At 39.0% G+C, this 13,693-nt stretch overlaps 2 protein-coding genes across 8 annotated transcripts in view; one reads left to right on the top strand and one right to left on the bottom strand.

Moving 5' to 3' along the window:
• Positions 1 to 12,755, top strand: part of TIAM2 (TIAM Rac1 associated GEF 2) — an 89,612-nt gene extending 76,857 nt beyond the window's left edge. For all 4 annotated transcript variants that reach the window (XM_030944253.1, XM_030944254.1, XM_030944256.1 and 1 more), the window contains 12 exons: positions 17 to 196; positions 1,641 to 1,709; positions 2,083 to 2,208; positions 3,314 to 3,422; positions 4,037 to 4,216; positions 5,618 to 5,736; positions 6,880 to 6,988; positions 7,962 to 8,020; positions 8,852 to 8,957; positions 9,696 to 9,783; positions 10,420 to 10,574; positions 11,424 to 12,755. In XM_030944253.1, the coding sequence (XP_030800113.1) occupies positions 17 to 196; positions 1,641 to 1,709; positions 2,083 to 2,208; positions 3,314 to 3,422; positions 4,037 to 4,216; positions 5,618 to 5,736; positions 6,880 to 6,988; positions 7,962 to 8,020; positions 8,852 to 8,957; positions 9,696 to 9,783; positions 10,420 to 10,574; positions 11,424 to 12,067 (1,944 nt within the window). In that variant the 3' untranslated portion in view covers positions 12,068 to 12,755. The remainder of the gene's footprint in view (positions 1 to 16; positions 197 to 1,640; positions 1,710 to 2,082; positions 2,209 to 3,313; positions 3,423 to 4,036; positions 4,217 to 5,617; positions 5,737 to 6,879; positions 6,989 to 7,961; positions 8,021 to 8,851; positions 8,958 to 9,695; positions 9,784 to 10,419; positions 10,575 to 11,423) is intronic.
• The window catches only part of TFB1M (transcription factor B1, mitochondrial), a 26,868-nt gene continuing 25,757 nt past the window's right edge, over positions 12,583 to 13,693 (bottom strand). For all 4 annotated transcript variants that reach the window (XM_030944260.1, XM_030944262.1, XM_030944263.1 and 1 more), the window contains exon 8: positions 12,583 to 13,504. In XM_030944260.1, the coding sequence (XP_030800120.1) occupies positions 13,246 to 13,504 (259 nt within the window). In that variant the 3' untranslated portion in view covers positions 12,583 to 13,245. The remainder of the gene's footprint in view (positions 13,505 to 13,693) is intronic.

Genomic DNA, 13,693 nt, shown 5'->3' with positions numbered 1-13,693 from the left:
TCTTCTCATTTAACAGAGCGCAGAGCAGATCAGTGCATTGTGCCGAAACTTCCAAGAAGTCCAAGCAAGCAATATGGAAGGACAGAAGGACAACCAGGATCCACCTCCACGACCACTGGCTCGCCACCTTTCTGATGCAGACAGACTGAGGAAAGTCATCCAAGAACTTATGGACACTGAGAAATCTTACGTCAAGGTAAAAAAAAACAACCATGGCTCACTTGTTTTTGAGGCTGATTGTGACTTGTGGATGGTGTTAACATATTTTGATCTTCTCTTTACACAACCAGCCTTCCTCAAGGGCCATCACCTACAAAGTCTTCTTATCTAATTGTTCCTGTTGCTTCTGGCAGAGTTGCTCCTGCAGCTGAGGCTGTAGGATCTGATGTAGTAGCATTAATTGCAGTCAATTTGTAGTTGTATTGGAGAGCGGTCATCTGTGGGGAGAAGATACCTGCAAACAAAAAAGGTTTTTCCAGGGGATGTTTCCCCAGTTTTCAAGATGAAGATAAATCTGTTATATGAACAGAACAGTCTCAAACCTACAAATGAGTATGTGGAAAAGAGTGCATGATTATTTTTGAACCAGGAAAGGTAAAAAGCACAACTCCAGTGGGTTGTAGCATGACATGGAAGTTATTCTGACTGATAAACCTGCATATTGTTCGATGTATCTCTCTTCTTTTTATGAACTCGAAAATCACATGACTGGCTGCCAAAGGAAACAAAAAAACATTGATTTCATTGACCTCCAGCAAGAAGACATCATCTTCTTTTCTAGATCTCCAAACCTGTATTTACAGATGTCAGTACTTGCTGCAATAATGTTTGTGAAAGAGAAAACACTTCATCCACCAGTGCACTGATACAGCCATATGCTGGACCCTCATTTATGTCCACCTGATGTATCTTTTAGAGGAATCACTTGAACAAAACATGACCATGGAGGCCACTGATACACGTGAAATTTTGCATCAGGAAAAAACCTGGCAGGTTGCAATATTTGTTATGGTGTTTTCAGGGAGTTGCTCATTATTCCTTCTACATAGAATTTCTGTTGTGTCACTTCCTGGGGTTAGAGAGCCCTGTGTAGTGGGGCCCAGCCCTGCTGTCATGCTTCTGGGTGGGACAGTAAGGCTTCAAAAATGGCACTAGTTTTTTTCAAGAAGTGACTGACTAAGCCCTTGATCATACCTACCTGACAACATAACTGAACACTTTAATAACTTACGCGGTTTTAAAATGCTACATGTCCTTCTGAATATTACTACAGATGTTTAAATAAGTGGCTATTTATATAGTTTATGTAACGTAAATAATTAAAACATTTCATGCTGTTCATATGGATGGACTCATTCAAAAATAAACATCTGTAATAATTCTTCCTCATGCTAGACTAAAATATAATTTGTTATAATCAAGTTGTAAAGCCTTAAGGATGAAACAATAACATTATACTGAAATGATTTTGCCTCTAATTTAGCAGTAACTTCAGTGCTAACGATATTGCAGGCTATTTTGTTACTGAAAAGGAATTGCATCTTTAGTTAATCCCCCAAATTTACCCTTATCTCAAGGTTACCACATAAAGAACAGTTTCCAAATGGTACAGAAAAAGTGAACAATATTCTTTTTTGCAGGACTTGAGCTGCCTCTTTGAGCTATACTTGGAGCCCCTTCAAAAAGAAACCTTCCTTACTCAGGACGAGGTGAGGGAATAGCTGAAAAAGGTCCTTGTCATTCTTTTATGGGCTAAGACCTTGACACTTGGATTTTTTATTGCTGAGAGTGTGACAGAAAAAGCAAACAACAAGGATGTCAATAAGAATTACACCAGTCAGTGCCCTTCTCTCTGGTGTGTCCATCACTTCCACTTCTTAAAGAGTAATTGTTCTTCTGAATTAAGTGCTGAGAAACCTCAGTTTTTTGCATGGATTTTTTATAAAACCTGTTTGAAAAGTATTAACAATGACATTACTAGCCTTTGCAATCTCTGTGTGTTACATCTCCTTAGTCCACTGTTTTCAAAAGACCTTTTAGGTTCATGGAGTGCTGTACTTCATGGCCTGATGTTTTCCACAGATGGAATCCTTGTTCGGCAGCCTGCCAGAAATGCTGGATTTCCAGAAGGTGTTTTTGGAGACCCTTGAAGATGGAATATCTTCTTCCTCAGATTTTAATACATTGGAAACACCATCTCAGTTCCGGGTAAATATTCCATCATTTCATACTTTGTAGTGTGCCTGAAAATCTGGCTTTAAGATGTTTCTGGCTCTTAGAAGTTTCGTAGGGTTGCTTTTATGTTTGAAGCTTTACTTTGGATTACAGAGTTCTATTCAGCAATGAAAGTAAGTGCTATTTTTTATGGTCTTATCTTCCTCCCCATGGCAAAATTTGCAATATGGGAAAAGACAGAGTAGACTTGGAGTACACGATAAACTGGCAATGTTTGTGAGGCAGAACTCCTTTGTAGGGAGATTATTGTCACTGTGCTGAATTCTGCCCTGCCTGTGCTTCTCTGTGCTGTGCCCAACTAACCCCCAACAGACTGCGAGCTTTTCTTGTTTAATGCCACATGAGTTTCCCATGTCGTGAGGTCCAAGAAGCAGAAAGTGAAGTGTAAATGGCTGCAGCACTCCCCAGTACCTGCCCTGACTGGAGGAAGTGGATTCCCTGGCAATGGAGTCTCTGGCTCAGGACCGAGCTGGCAGGCCTCCTGAACACTTGCTGCATTTTGTGGAGCAAACATTGATTAAAAGAGGGGAGAGGGCTGCTTTCCTCCTCCCTCACTACTCCTCTTTCTTATATTTGCTTTGGGAGGCATTTTTCTAAAAACCTCTTTTGTGATTCAGTCCCTCCCACATCTTCCCAACCTCCCCTTCATCCAAGAACATCAGAGGAGTCCTGTAATTACCACCTGCCTGAAAAACGGAAAACAGCTGGAAAGCAATCCTGTATTTGTTTTACTCTGTCCCTTCTGGCTTTGGCACTTTTATGCCTTGCTTCCTATGGCTCCCGTTTTTTTCCCAGAACAACATAGTTATATGTCTGCTGATTTTTGTTCCTGCACTGCCTGAAATATAAAGTAAAACAGAATACTTGCTCAGGAAGAAAGGAGAAAATTGCAGGCTGACCTCTACACTCCACAAAATACAAAAATATCATCAAGTTACTACCAGTAGTATATTCATGTTACATATATATATGTATAGAAAGATAGCAAATAATCCACCATTGAGTCTGTTTGTTGTATGCCTGAATATTTACTTAGGATTCTAGTAGTGAACTAATATTTTGATTGTGTTGATTTCAGAAATTGCTGTTTTCCCTTGGTGGCTCCTTTCTGTATTATGCTGACCACTTCAAACTCTACAGTGGCTTCTGTGCAAACCACATCAAAGTTCAGAAAGTTCTTGAGAGAGGTAATTTATTGTCTTCATTATTGTAATTCACTTGCATGAATTCAAACTGCAGTGAGCCACTGTAACAAATCTTGTCAACTTGCAGAGAATATTGGATAAAATCAAGGAATAAATATTGCTATAGAACAAGGACTAATCAGGTATCTTTCAACAGGAAGATCTAAGATCACAGATTTTGCTTAGGTATGGTATAGGCTGAAGAACAAGATTCCTTTTGTAACTTCCAGGCAGTAGCCTAGAGAGCTGTAGAAACACGTTCCACACCTTTGTGCTGTCTGCAGGCCCAGTCTCCAGAAAAGCAGTAACAAATGGTAGAATAAATCAGGAATTACTTCCTCTGCCATTCACTGCAATGCAGTGGAAAAATTAGAGGAATAATCTCACCTTCATAGAATTGCTCTCTCAGCCCTTTTGAATGTTATTTGATGCAGGAAATTATAATGAAATTGATAGCATATGCTACTCTGTAAATCATCCATTGAAGAGGGCAAGAGTTTTGGTGCTGGTTCAAATTGGCACTCCATGTTTTTCAATTATTGTAGCTTCCATGACTTTCATATTCAACTGACTTTTTGTCTTTTTTTTTCTCTTTTTTTTCTTTTTTTTTAATCTAGCCAAAACAGATAGTGCCTTTAAGACCTTTCTGGATGCTCGAAATCCCACAAAGCAACATTCTTCTACACTGGAGTCATATCTCATAAAGCCTGTTCAGAGAGTGCTGAAATATCCTCTGCTTTTAAAAGAGCTGGTGTCTCTGACGGACAATGAGAGTGAGGAGCATTATCATTTGACAGGTAACTTCTTCTTTTCTTCTACAGGAATGAATGAGTTGAGTTTTATTTCCTGCCCTTTCTGAAGATACAGATAGCACAGAACTTGTCAAAACCTAGAGAGAATTCCCTCACTCTCCTTAAAAGTAATCAGTACTTTTTTGTTCCTTTAACTGAAAGTCCTACTTGGTATGTCCAAGTCCCTTAGAGAAGCAGGTATGCCCAGGATTTGCCATGGCAAGTAGGACTGGGATCTTTATCCTCATGCACAGGAGCATGTCGGGTCACACTGTTGCCTTTTGGTTTTTTTTAACCCACTTGAGAAATACTGACCAAGGCTCCATCTTGTGGTTATTATTTAGTTCTTGAAATATGTCAAAGTTTAAGAGCACCGCAGAAGGAAATATTTGTTGTTCAAGGTCCTTCCGTGACTCTTGTTTGTGTAGAAGAGATCTTTGTCAAATGTTTGCAGTCCTCCCATATGGAGAGACTTATCTGACATGCATTAGAGTTGATTGCTTTTCTAGGCTCACATGCCTGGGACTTCACCCTGGCAAATTCCAGTTCAGGTCTGTCAGCATCTGGTGGATGAAAATCAAGAGATGTATTTTATGGATTGACTGTCATTTTCACAAAATGGATGTAGACAAAATACATTGTCAGTAAAAACTCATGAGGATCCTACTGGCTTCAAAAGGAGCTTCCAATATTGTTCCCTTCCCCAAACAAGCTGGGGCTGGGGACTTATTTGCAGGTCAGGATAGATGCCAAACTGCTAAAATTAAGAATTGATGAAACAACTGTGCCATTGAGAATTGATGAAACATAGGATCCCTGTCCAATTCCATTCTCAATTAATACAAAAATCTAATGGAAACTAGTGACATTCTTGTTTGGAAAACATAATTTAAACAAAACCTGGCCACCAGCATTTAATATGTACAGCCTATGGGGAACTTGTACAGCCTAACACTGTATTTCTTTGTCCATTCTGGGATGAGACAAATGCAATGTGTTTCCCCTGAAGATCATTAGATAACTTACTCTAGGATGAGTGTAGATTACTCCAGAGGACTTAGTGGCCCTATATCTACAAGATGCAAAATTTAACCATGGTACTATCATACTGCCATGGTACTATCATACACCCTCCCCAACCTTGGGGGCTTGTCACTGGAATGCTTATTGCAGCCTTTTCAGCCACTTAAGACACCACATGAGCATTTTTCACTTACTCTGACCAGGAAGTTTTTCTTCTGCTGTTCCTATGAGAAAGTATTGATACAGAGCTAGAGTTCAGTTTGCCAAACTTTCAGAAGGCAACATCATTTTACATGCCTCAAGGGGAATTGAATTTAAAATTACCATATTTAGAAAATAAAAATGAATTACATAGCTGTGTATGAAATTTTTTACACCTTACAGAAGCACTGAAGGCAATGGAAAAAGTAGCAAGTCACATAAATGAGATGCAGAAGATATATGAAGATTATGGCACTGTATTTGACCAACTGGTTGCAGAACAAAGTGGAACAGAGAAAGAGGTAAGAGAAGAAACAACATGTCACATTGACTCTTGAAGCATTATTCAGCTTGCTGTAGGGGCTTCCTCTCTTCCTGAGGTAATTTGGGGAACTTACTTCCACTGGGCTTGTTCCATTCTCCTTTAATATTTTGACTTCTGTTTTGTATCTGCCTGTCAAATTTCTTTCTGTCAGTAGGTTATGGTAAAGTTTTCAGACAGCTGCCAGAGCTGCATTCTGGACTGACAGGAATTGCAAGCAGGAGTAGATGTAGTTCTCAGTAGGAAAAACTCTCTTGTCAAAACGTTGCAGAGATTATCCATGCCCCAAGGCATTCAGATTTTATGCTATTGAGTTCTTAAGTTCTTAACATATTTTTTCACCCATATAAATGAAAATGGCAATTTGAAGGATTTCACATTAAGGTCTGTTATTTTCATTCTCTGCACTTGCAGTGCTGAGGCATCCATGGATATTTGTCAGAGCAAAACCCATTAGTTATACAGACTGTGTGCAGTCATCTCCCAGAACTGGGGCAGCAAGACCTCAACTCAGCCATTTACATCAAACAATTACTAAGCAGATCAAATCTGTAAAGTTGGATATCAGATATGAGAGATGTCATCTCAGTTGTTTCATTTCCTGCTAGTAAAAGTCAAATTGTCCCTGTTGACTACCTGATTTCTCATCATTTATGGGGAAACAAAACTTGACAGCCTTTGATATTCTTCAGCATTATGTTGTGTCCCACAGAAAAAAGGAGGCTCAGAGTACAAGACTTCCATTAATTCTGCCATTGGTGTCATTAATACTAATTACTCTATAGAAATTAAAGATACTTACAGCTAATAAATCAGGCAGTTCATAACTGACTATATGGAAGTGTAAGATTATCAGATCAGCTTAGTATTCTTCTAAATTATTAATAGTAAGAACTTCTAGCCTGTTTTAGTAATTTAGGGGCTGTTACTTTGTATATTTGTAACCTGTTTTAAAAAAAGGGATTACTCACACTTTTCTGGCTGCAGTGAAGATCTCTTTCTATACATAGAGTAAATACAGAAAACATAGATCCTTAAAGTTATCAATGTGTACTAAAATGCAGCACTGATGTAGATATTTATACTGTTTATTTATTTTACTTACTGTTATAATTTAATCCAGGTGACAGAGCTTTCAATGGGAGAACTTCTGATGCACTCTACAGTTACCTGGCTGAATCCTTTCCCATCGCTGGGCAAAGCAAGGAAAGACCTTGAACTTACAGTGTTTGGTAAGTGTCTTCCTTAAGGACTCTGTGCTTTCAAATCTGAAGATGGCCACATTAGATCTTCTCAATCTTCTCACAGGATAAAAGCCCCAAACTCCATTCCCTGCAGTCACATGATATGTAGGGTGGATTTATATATGAAAAAATGCATAGTTGTATTTTCCTAACATGAAAAATGTTTCTATTTATTTGCTTGCTGGTACTGTTTGCTCTGTGAGCCACCCTCAGCTGCTGTCTTGCCTATATTTAAACTATGGAAGATTTTCAAGAGGCAATATTAGAGTCTTTAGAACAATCTGTTAAATGAGGCTTGTGGGAAAATCATGATTTATTCTACTCTGGTGAATTCAGACTAACTTCTGCTTTACAGCTACTGCATTGAAATCCCCATCCAGATTATTTTAACCTGAAACTTGATGTGGAAATGAGAGCATACCTTCAGAAGAACTCCAGGTTAATGTCAGACAGATTTCTCTTTCTCAGGGCACTCCTTCCCTGGGAAGTATGGCTAGGGAAGGGGATGCTCCAAACAGAACAAACTGTGGAATTGCAGGAAGAACAGACTGTCTTCACAGCACTCTCCTGCTACAGGCCCTTCACTCCACTTGAAAATGTCCACCGTCTACAGAAAGAAAATTTTTACATCTAACCTACACCTTCTGTATTTGTTTATGTGAAGACTTACAGAAGATAGACAGGTGGTTACTGGTAGTTTCAGAATAAATGTACAGAATGGCTTAATCCTAAATGTTCAGAACAAAATCTGAGGGAAAAATACTGCCATTGCATGAAAGTGCAGAATGAAAAACCCAGTTGTCATCTCAGCACAGGGCAAATGCTTTTCAATGTTTGCTTATCGCATCCTTCACATTCCCATGACTATAATAATCAGCTTCTCCAAGATAGTATTTTCACTGAATATTGTAATATGCCTATAATTAACAGTTTTCTTTTTTTTTTTTCTTTCTCTTTTCAGTTTTTAAGAGGGCTGTAATACTGGTGTATAAGGAGAACTACAAACTGAAAAAGAAAATGGTAAGTCTGGTATCAGTGGAGATGGTGGATGTTCAGGATATTACTGCAATGTGAGATTGACCATAACAGTGTTAGAGGGGGAGTGACTGAGGCGAAACACCACTTTCATTTGCTAGGGTGGAGTTCTGACTATCCTGCTAAAATAAATGCTCAGTATCTGTGTAGCAATAAATATTTTTTGTTATTTAGTAAGCACCAGCATCATCTTCTGTGTGAACTCCACGTTAATTTTACCAAGTGGAAGATGAAACGTTGCTATGCAGAAATCACTAGTTCTTCCAGATAGCATTTATGATGGCCTACCTTACCACAGGGTGCAGGTGAAAGACCTTTGTTTTATGGACCCTTGATTACCCTGGAAGGAAAGGAAAAGGGGCATTATAGACATAACCTTCTCTGCACCCACTTACAGACCTGAAATGTGGAAGCCAGGTAGCAAACTGTATGTTCCAAGTACCAGTGGTGATATACTGCACCATGCTCATTCTAACAGATGGAGGAGCTCTAAAAGTAGCAGCAGTAGCTACATGATTAATGTATTCTGCTAATCGACAGTCTGTATGTTCTTTCACAGGAAACTTCTTCCTGGTAGTACTTACACGCAAAGTTTTATTTTTATCAGTTAAAATCAAATGGCTTTTGAAAGTTGAAGCAATTATGAATTCCAAAGGTTGTGTCTATCACCATTTCAACTACATTTACAAGTTCATTTTAAGGTAGTGAAAGAAAGTTTAATCAATTTAGTTTTTCTTCAAAGGCAGATCTTTTAAGAGTAGTACAAAACACCACCACTACTTCTACTTAGAAATATCCTTTGTTTTCTTTTTACAGCCTACTAATGTTCGTGCTGCACATAATTATGGTGACTTGGATCCATTTAAATTTCGTTGGCTGATTCCTTTATCTGCTCTTCAAGTTCGACTGGGGAACACAGCAGGTAACTCTCTTGCAGTAAATACTTTAGGACTGAATGCTTTTCTGGAATTTTGTAATACTGCTTCTTACAGATGTCTTTCTGAGCCTCTGGAAGCAAGCAGGTGTAGAGAAAGTATTATCTACCCACTGTTGTCTCTGCACTCGGGGTACAGGCTTGATGCATTTACAGACTTTCTTCATTTGGTATGCTAACTTCTGTGCATTAAGGGAGATGTAACATGATGTGAAGGAATGACAGAGTGGAAATTCCCAATAGAAGGCAGTTGGTTTACTGTAGTTGACATCCTGATGACACACTGGTGCTGTGTGTGTGCTGATCCTCATGTTTTTTAAAACAGCAGAAAGGTGACTGAAATTTGTGGTAGTAAAGGGCCATGGGTTTATTTTCAAGCTGATCTTTATAGTCCTATCCACTTCAGTATGTTCTGCAAAGTGTCTCAAGGTCTTTAGAGCACACCTGGGTGAAGGCCTGTTAAGGCTGGAAATCATAGAGAAGCAGCAAATATGGGGGAAAGCAACTCTCCAAGAGAGAAGTTATCAAGGGCAGTTGCTAGGCTGCCGCAGCAAGAGAGCTCAGGGGACTTTCTCTTGGGTTCCACCTTGGGTGAGATCTTCTGTAGCTCCACATGTGGCTGAATTAACACTGCCTTCTGGAGAGTAGAGGAGCTCTACCCTGGTCTTTCTAATGCCAAAGGTTTTGTGGAGTGTATGCAAAAATAATGTTTCCTTCCATGCACAGGAACAGAGAACAGCTGTATCTGGGAACTGATTCACACCAAGTCAGAACTAGAAGGCAGGCCAGAAACAATTTTTCAGTTGTGCAGCAGGTAAGCTTTACATGGAGGTTGTATTTTACAAATCACATTAATGGCATTTAAAATAAAAAGAAAATATTTTCTCCCATGTGACCTTTACATCAGCAGTTTTGAAGTGGCACTCTTTACTTGAAGCTATGCACTCTGCCAATCTTTAACTGCACAAAGTATAACAAATTCAAATGGGTGAATTAAGTGTAGTGATCCAATGTCAGAAATCTGCAGATATATGAATATAAGCTCCAGTATGGGCAAAGTAACTGATTTTATCACTCTCAGCTGGTTAACAGAGATTACTTTCTCATAAAGACTACTTAAGGTTGTGATTCTCTCATACAGAAGTTATCTTTCAAGTAACTTTCTAAGAGGAAGCAACTAAGATGTCAAAACACAAGGTCTGTGAAATGTCTAGCACTGTTAAGATGTCCCTGCCCATGGCACAAGGGTTGGAACTTGATGATCTTTAATGTCCCTTCCCACCCAGAACATTCTATGATGTTATGACAGCTGTAAACCCACTACTAAAGCAAGCTTTTGAAAAAAAAACCATTGCACTAAAGCCCATCAGCAGAAAGGCAGTGGGAACATTTTATCCCAGTGTCTTACTTCAGCGAGGAAATTAAGTTTTGTGTTTTCTTAAACTTGCAGTGATTCTGAGAACAAGACTAACATTGTGAAGGTCATCCGTTCTATTCTGCGGGAGAATTTCAGACGTCACATAAAATGTGAGCTACCGCTGGAGAAAAAATGTAAAGATCGCCTCATCCCACTTAAGAATCGTGTACCTGCAACAGCCAAACTGGGTAAGAAACACCTGCTTAAGTGAAAACTAAAGCATCCAGACTCCAGTGCTGGTAGGGTGTTCACAATTATTACCATGACCATAAAGTGTCATGTGTCAGACCCACAAATCCCATTTCTTCTTTTATTTGGATTGGAGCAGGAGTAGTTTCTCTACCACTCAGTATGTGACAAGGGCTAGAGGAGACAAACAGACTTCCCCACACTGCAATGTGTCATTAGCTGTCTTCAGAGAATACTTAATAAGGCCCAAATTAATTCTGCTGGGAAGGAATAGACACCCTTTGCCATACAATATTAGCATTCTTTCCTCTGGGCTCCCTTTAGTAACTCAGCCCCAATAGCATTTATAGCTGGAACAACAGGGAAAAGGCAGGGGGTCTTGGTTCTTTCCATGCACTAAATCTGCATCCCAGCTGATACTGTAATTAAGTACAGGATTCAGACATTTTAGTTAAATGAGTAGTTACTAGTATTTCAAGTTCTCTATCAGATAAGTCCTCTGTAAAATCCCCTTAATGTCAGAGGATCTGGAAGAGTTCAGCTGCTGCCTACACCTGGGCCCTTCAGTGTTTGATGTGCCCAAGTCAATCTTTCTTTATGCAGAAGTGTGTGTATGACTACACTTTTTTGGCGGATTTGATATATATTACACATGAAGGAAAGCACAGAACCCTAGGGTAGGTGTAATGAAAGCTGTGACATGGGGAGCACACTGTCAGTATGAGAGTGCTGACACATCTGACTTGGAATGACTATATCCACCATAATTGTAAGTGGGATATTAAGATAAAAGGTATAACCAAATTTTTTTGCTGAAAAAAATAAACCTGCATTTTTACTCTGCACAGCTTCCACAAGATCCTTGAAGTTACTGAAGAAGTCATCCAGCAGCGACTGGAACGGTGACCAGGGGAAAGGCACCTTCCAGGACTCTGATGAGTGCAGCCTAAGCAGCAGCACTCAGAGCAGCAGCTGCCACACTTCTGAGAGCATCCAGGAGCCCAAAAATTCATCTCCCGATAAACATGCAGAGAGCACTGCATCTGACTTTTCTAATGTTCTTGTCAAAGAATCCGACATTCTCAGTGATGATGATGATGATGAGGACTATCGGAGCCTAAAGAAAGGCAGCCCTACAAAAGACATTGAAATACAGTTCCAGCGGCTGAAGATTTCAGAGGAACCCAGTGCTGACTCTGAACAGGATCAGGGTGCTGAAAATGAGGAAGAGGATGGCTTTCAGATAGCAGAGCATCCAAAGCTCGTACGGGGCCATTTCTGCCCAGTGAAGAGAAAAGTAAACAGCACAAAGCGTAGCAGAGGAACTCTAATGGCAATGCAAGAACGTCACCAATCCCTTGACAGTCACTCTGATGCTGCAAACCTGGATCTGAACTCTATTTTAGAAAGAGAATTTAGTGTCCAGAGTTTAACATCTGTAGTTAATGAGGACTGTTTTTATGAAGCTGTGGAGAGGCATGGAAAATCCTAGCTTACTATTAAAACATTCATTTGAAGTCCACATAAAATTCAACAAACATTTTGCTTTAAAACTAGTAAATTCATGGAAGCTACAGGAAAACTACTATCTGATTTTGTGCACTAATACATTTTTGCTCAAAAACAGCTGTAAAGGATTCTTAAGTTATTTTAATTTATTGTGGATTAAAAATAGATTAAGTTGGCCCAGGTATGTAAATAAGTTCATCCCTTTCAAGCATTTATTAAGACGATGTAGTGTTCTTGGGGATGGCCTCAGTTAAGTAATGTGGAAAAGGTGCTAGTGAGTGGCAGAAGGGTTTACAATGGAAAGTAGCATTGCAAACTGAAATTTTCAGTACCTTGGGCATTTTATTTCTTTGGTTTTCATGTTTGCTTTATTTAAAGCACAATTAAGTTATTTTAATGTGTTTTAGTGCACAACAGTGCAGAAGTTTCATTTTTGTATGTTTCAATGCTGTTTATACTTTATACATATGTGTAAATACAAAAACAAAGCTTGGCCTGTAATCTTTTATTTGACTGTATTTTTTATTTTCTCTATGAGCCTGTACAGTAAAGGACAAATAAGTATTGTACTTAGACATGTTTTCTACTTTTTATTGTGCTGCTTTTCTGTAGTTGGAGCTTTAAATCCCAAATTCTTTTCTTCTGCATAAATGAGAAGAGTATTAGCAGACCTTGAGGCAACTGGTGCACTTTATCCTCCTGTAAGCCAGTCACTTGAGTGTATTTATAAAAGTCTTGGCTTCTCTTTTTCAAATTACTCTGCACAGGAGGATGTTCCAGGATAAAAAAACCACAAAAACCCAAACACCATCTTATGTGGTGATGTCTGAAAGGTATTTTTCTTCAATATCAGTAAAGCACTTTCATTCCTACAAAATTCAATTATATCAGAAGTATTGCAACTTAATTACCTTTCTCACAACGTACCTTGTTTCTTCATATGTGTTCTAGCCATTCCCCTGAAGTAAAAAGAATCTGGATTGCCTTTTCCCTTTTGTCTGCTGCTAAATGGAATAGAGAGATGCCCTGTCTCTCTACCACTTTCTCAAAAGTAGGTCTTTCATATCTGCATCGATGTAGGACCATCTAGACCTTCTTTTACTGAGTCAACACCTGTAGATCAAGGAGTTAAAACTAATAAAAGAAATCAGACTTGTGCTGTTACAGCTGATTTTCCTCTTCAGTCTGTTCAGGTTGACCAGTACTTCCAAGTAAACTTCTTTTCTTCTTTTGCCGTAGTTCTTCTCTGTAGTTGAACACAAAAAGGCTTGGGTCTTCATCACACATTTTCCTGTACACATTGCACAAGTTTCTAAACTGTGACATAGAGAGCTGAAAAGGACGCAGAGTTGGATCAACATCTGCTGTCATCATCAGCTGTTCTGTTCTTTTCAAGCGCCCATTTTCAGGAAACAAGGTCCTAAAAGATACGGGGTGAAGAAAAATTTCAGCAATTCAGACGGACAATTACATTTCCCTTAAGAGTAATGTGGAATTTAATAATAAACCTACATTAATTATGTCACTATTTATGTCACTATTTTAGCTCTGGCAGTCTTAACACATCGCATAATCTGAGCAATGGAAACATATAAAGGTCCTTTTTCTG

This window comes from Camarhynchus parvulus, chromosome 3 (assembly GCF_901933205.1).
Source record: "Camarhynchus parvulus chromosome 3, STF_HiC, whole genome shotgun sequence".
Lineage (NCBI taxonomy): Eukaryota > Metazoa > Chordata > Aves > Passeriformes > Thraupidae > Camarhynchus > Camarhynchus parvulus.
Note: the sequence above shows the minus strand (reverse complement) of the source record. Positions and strands in the feature narration are given on the sequence as shown.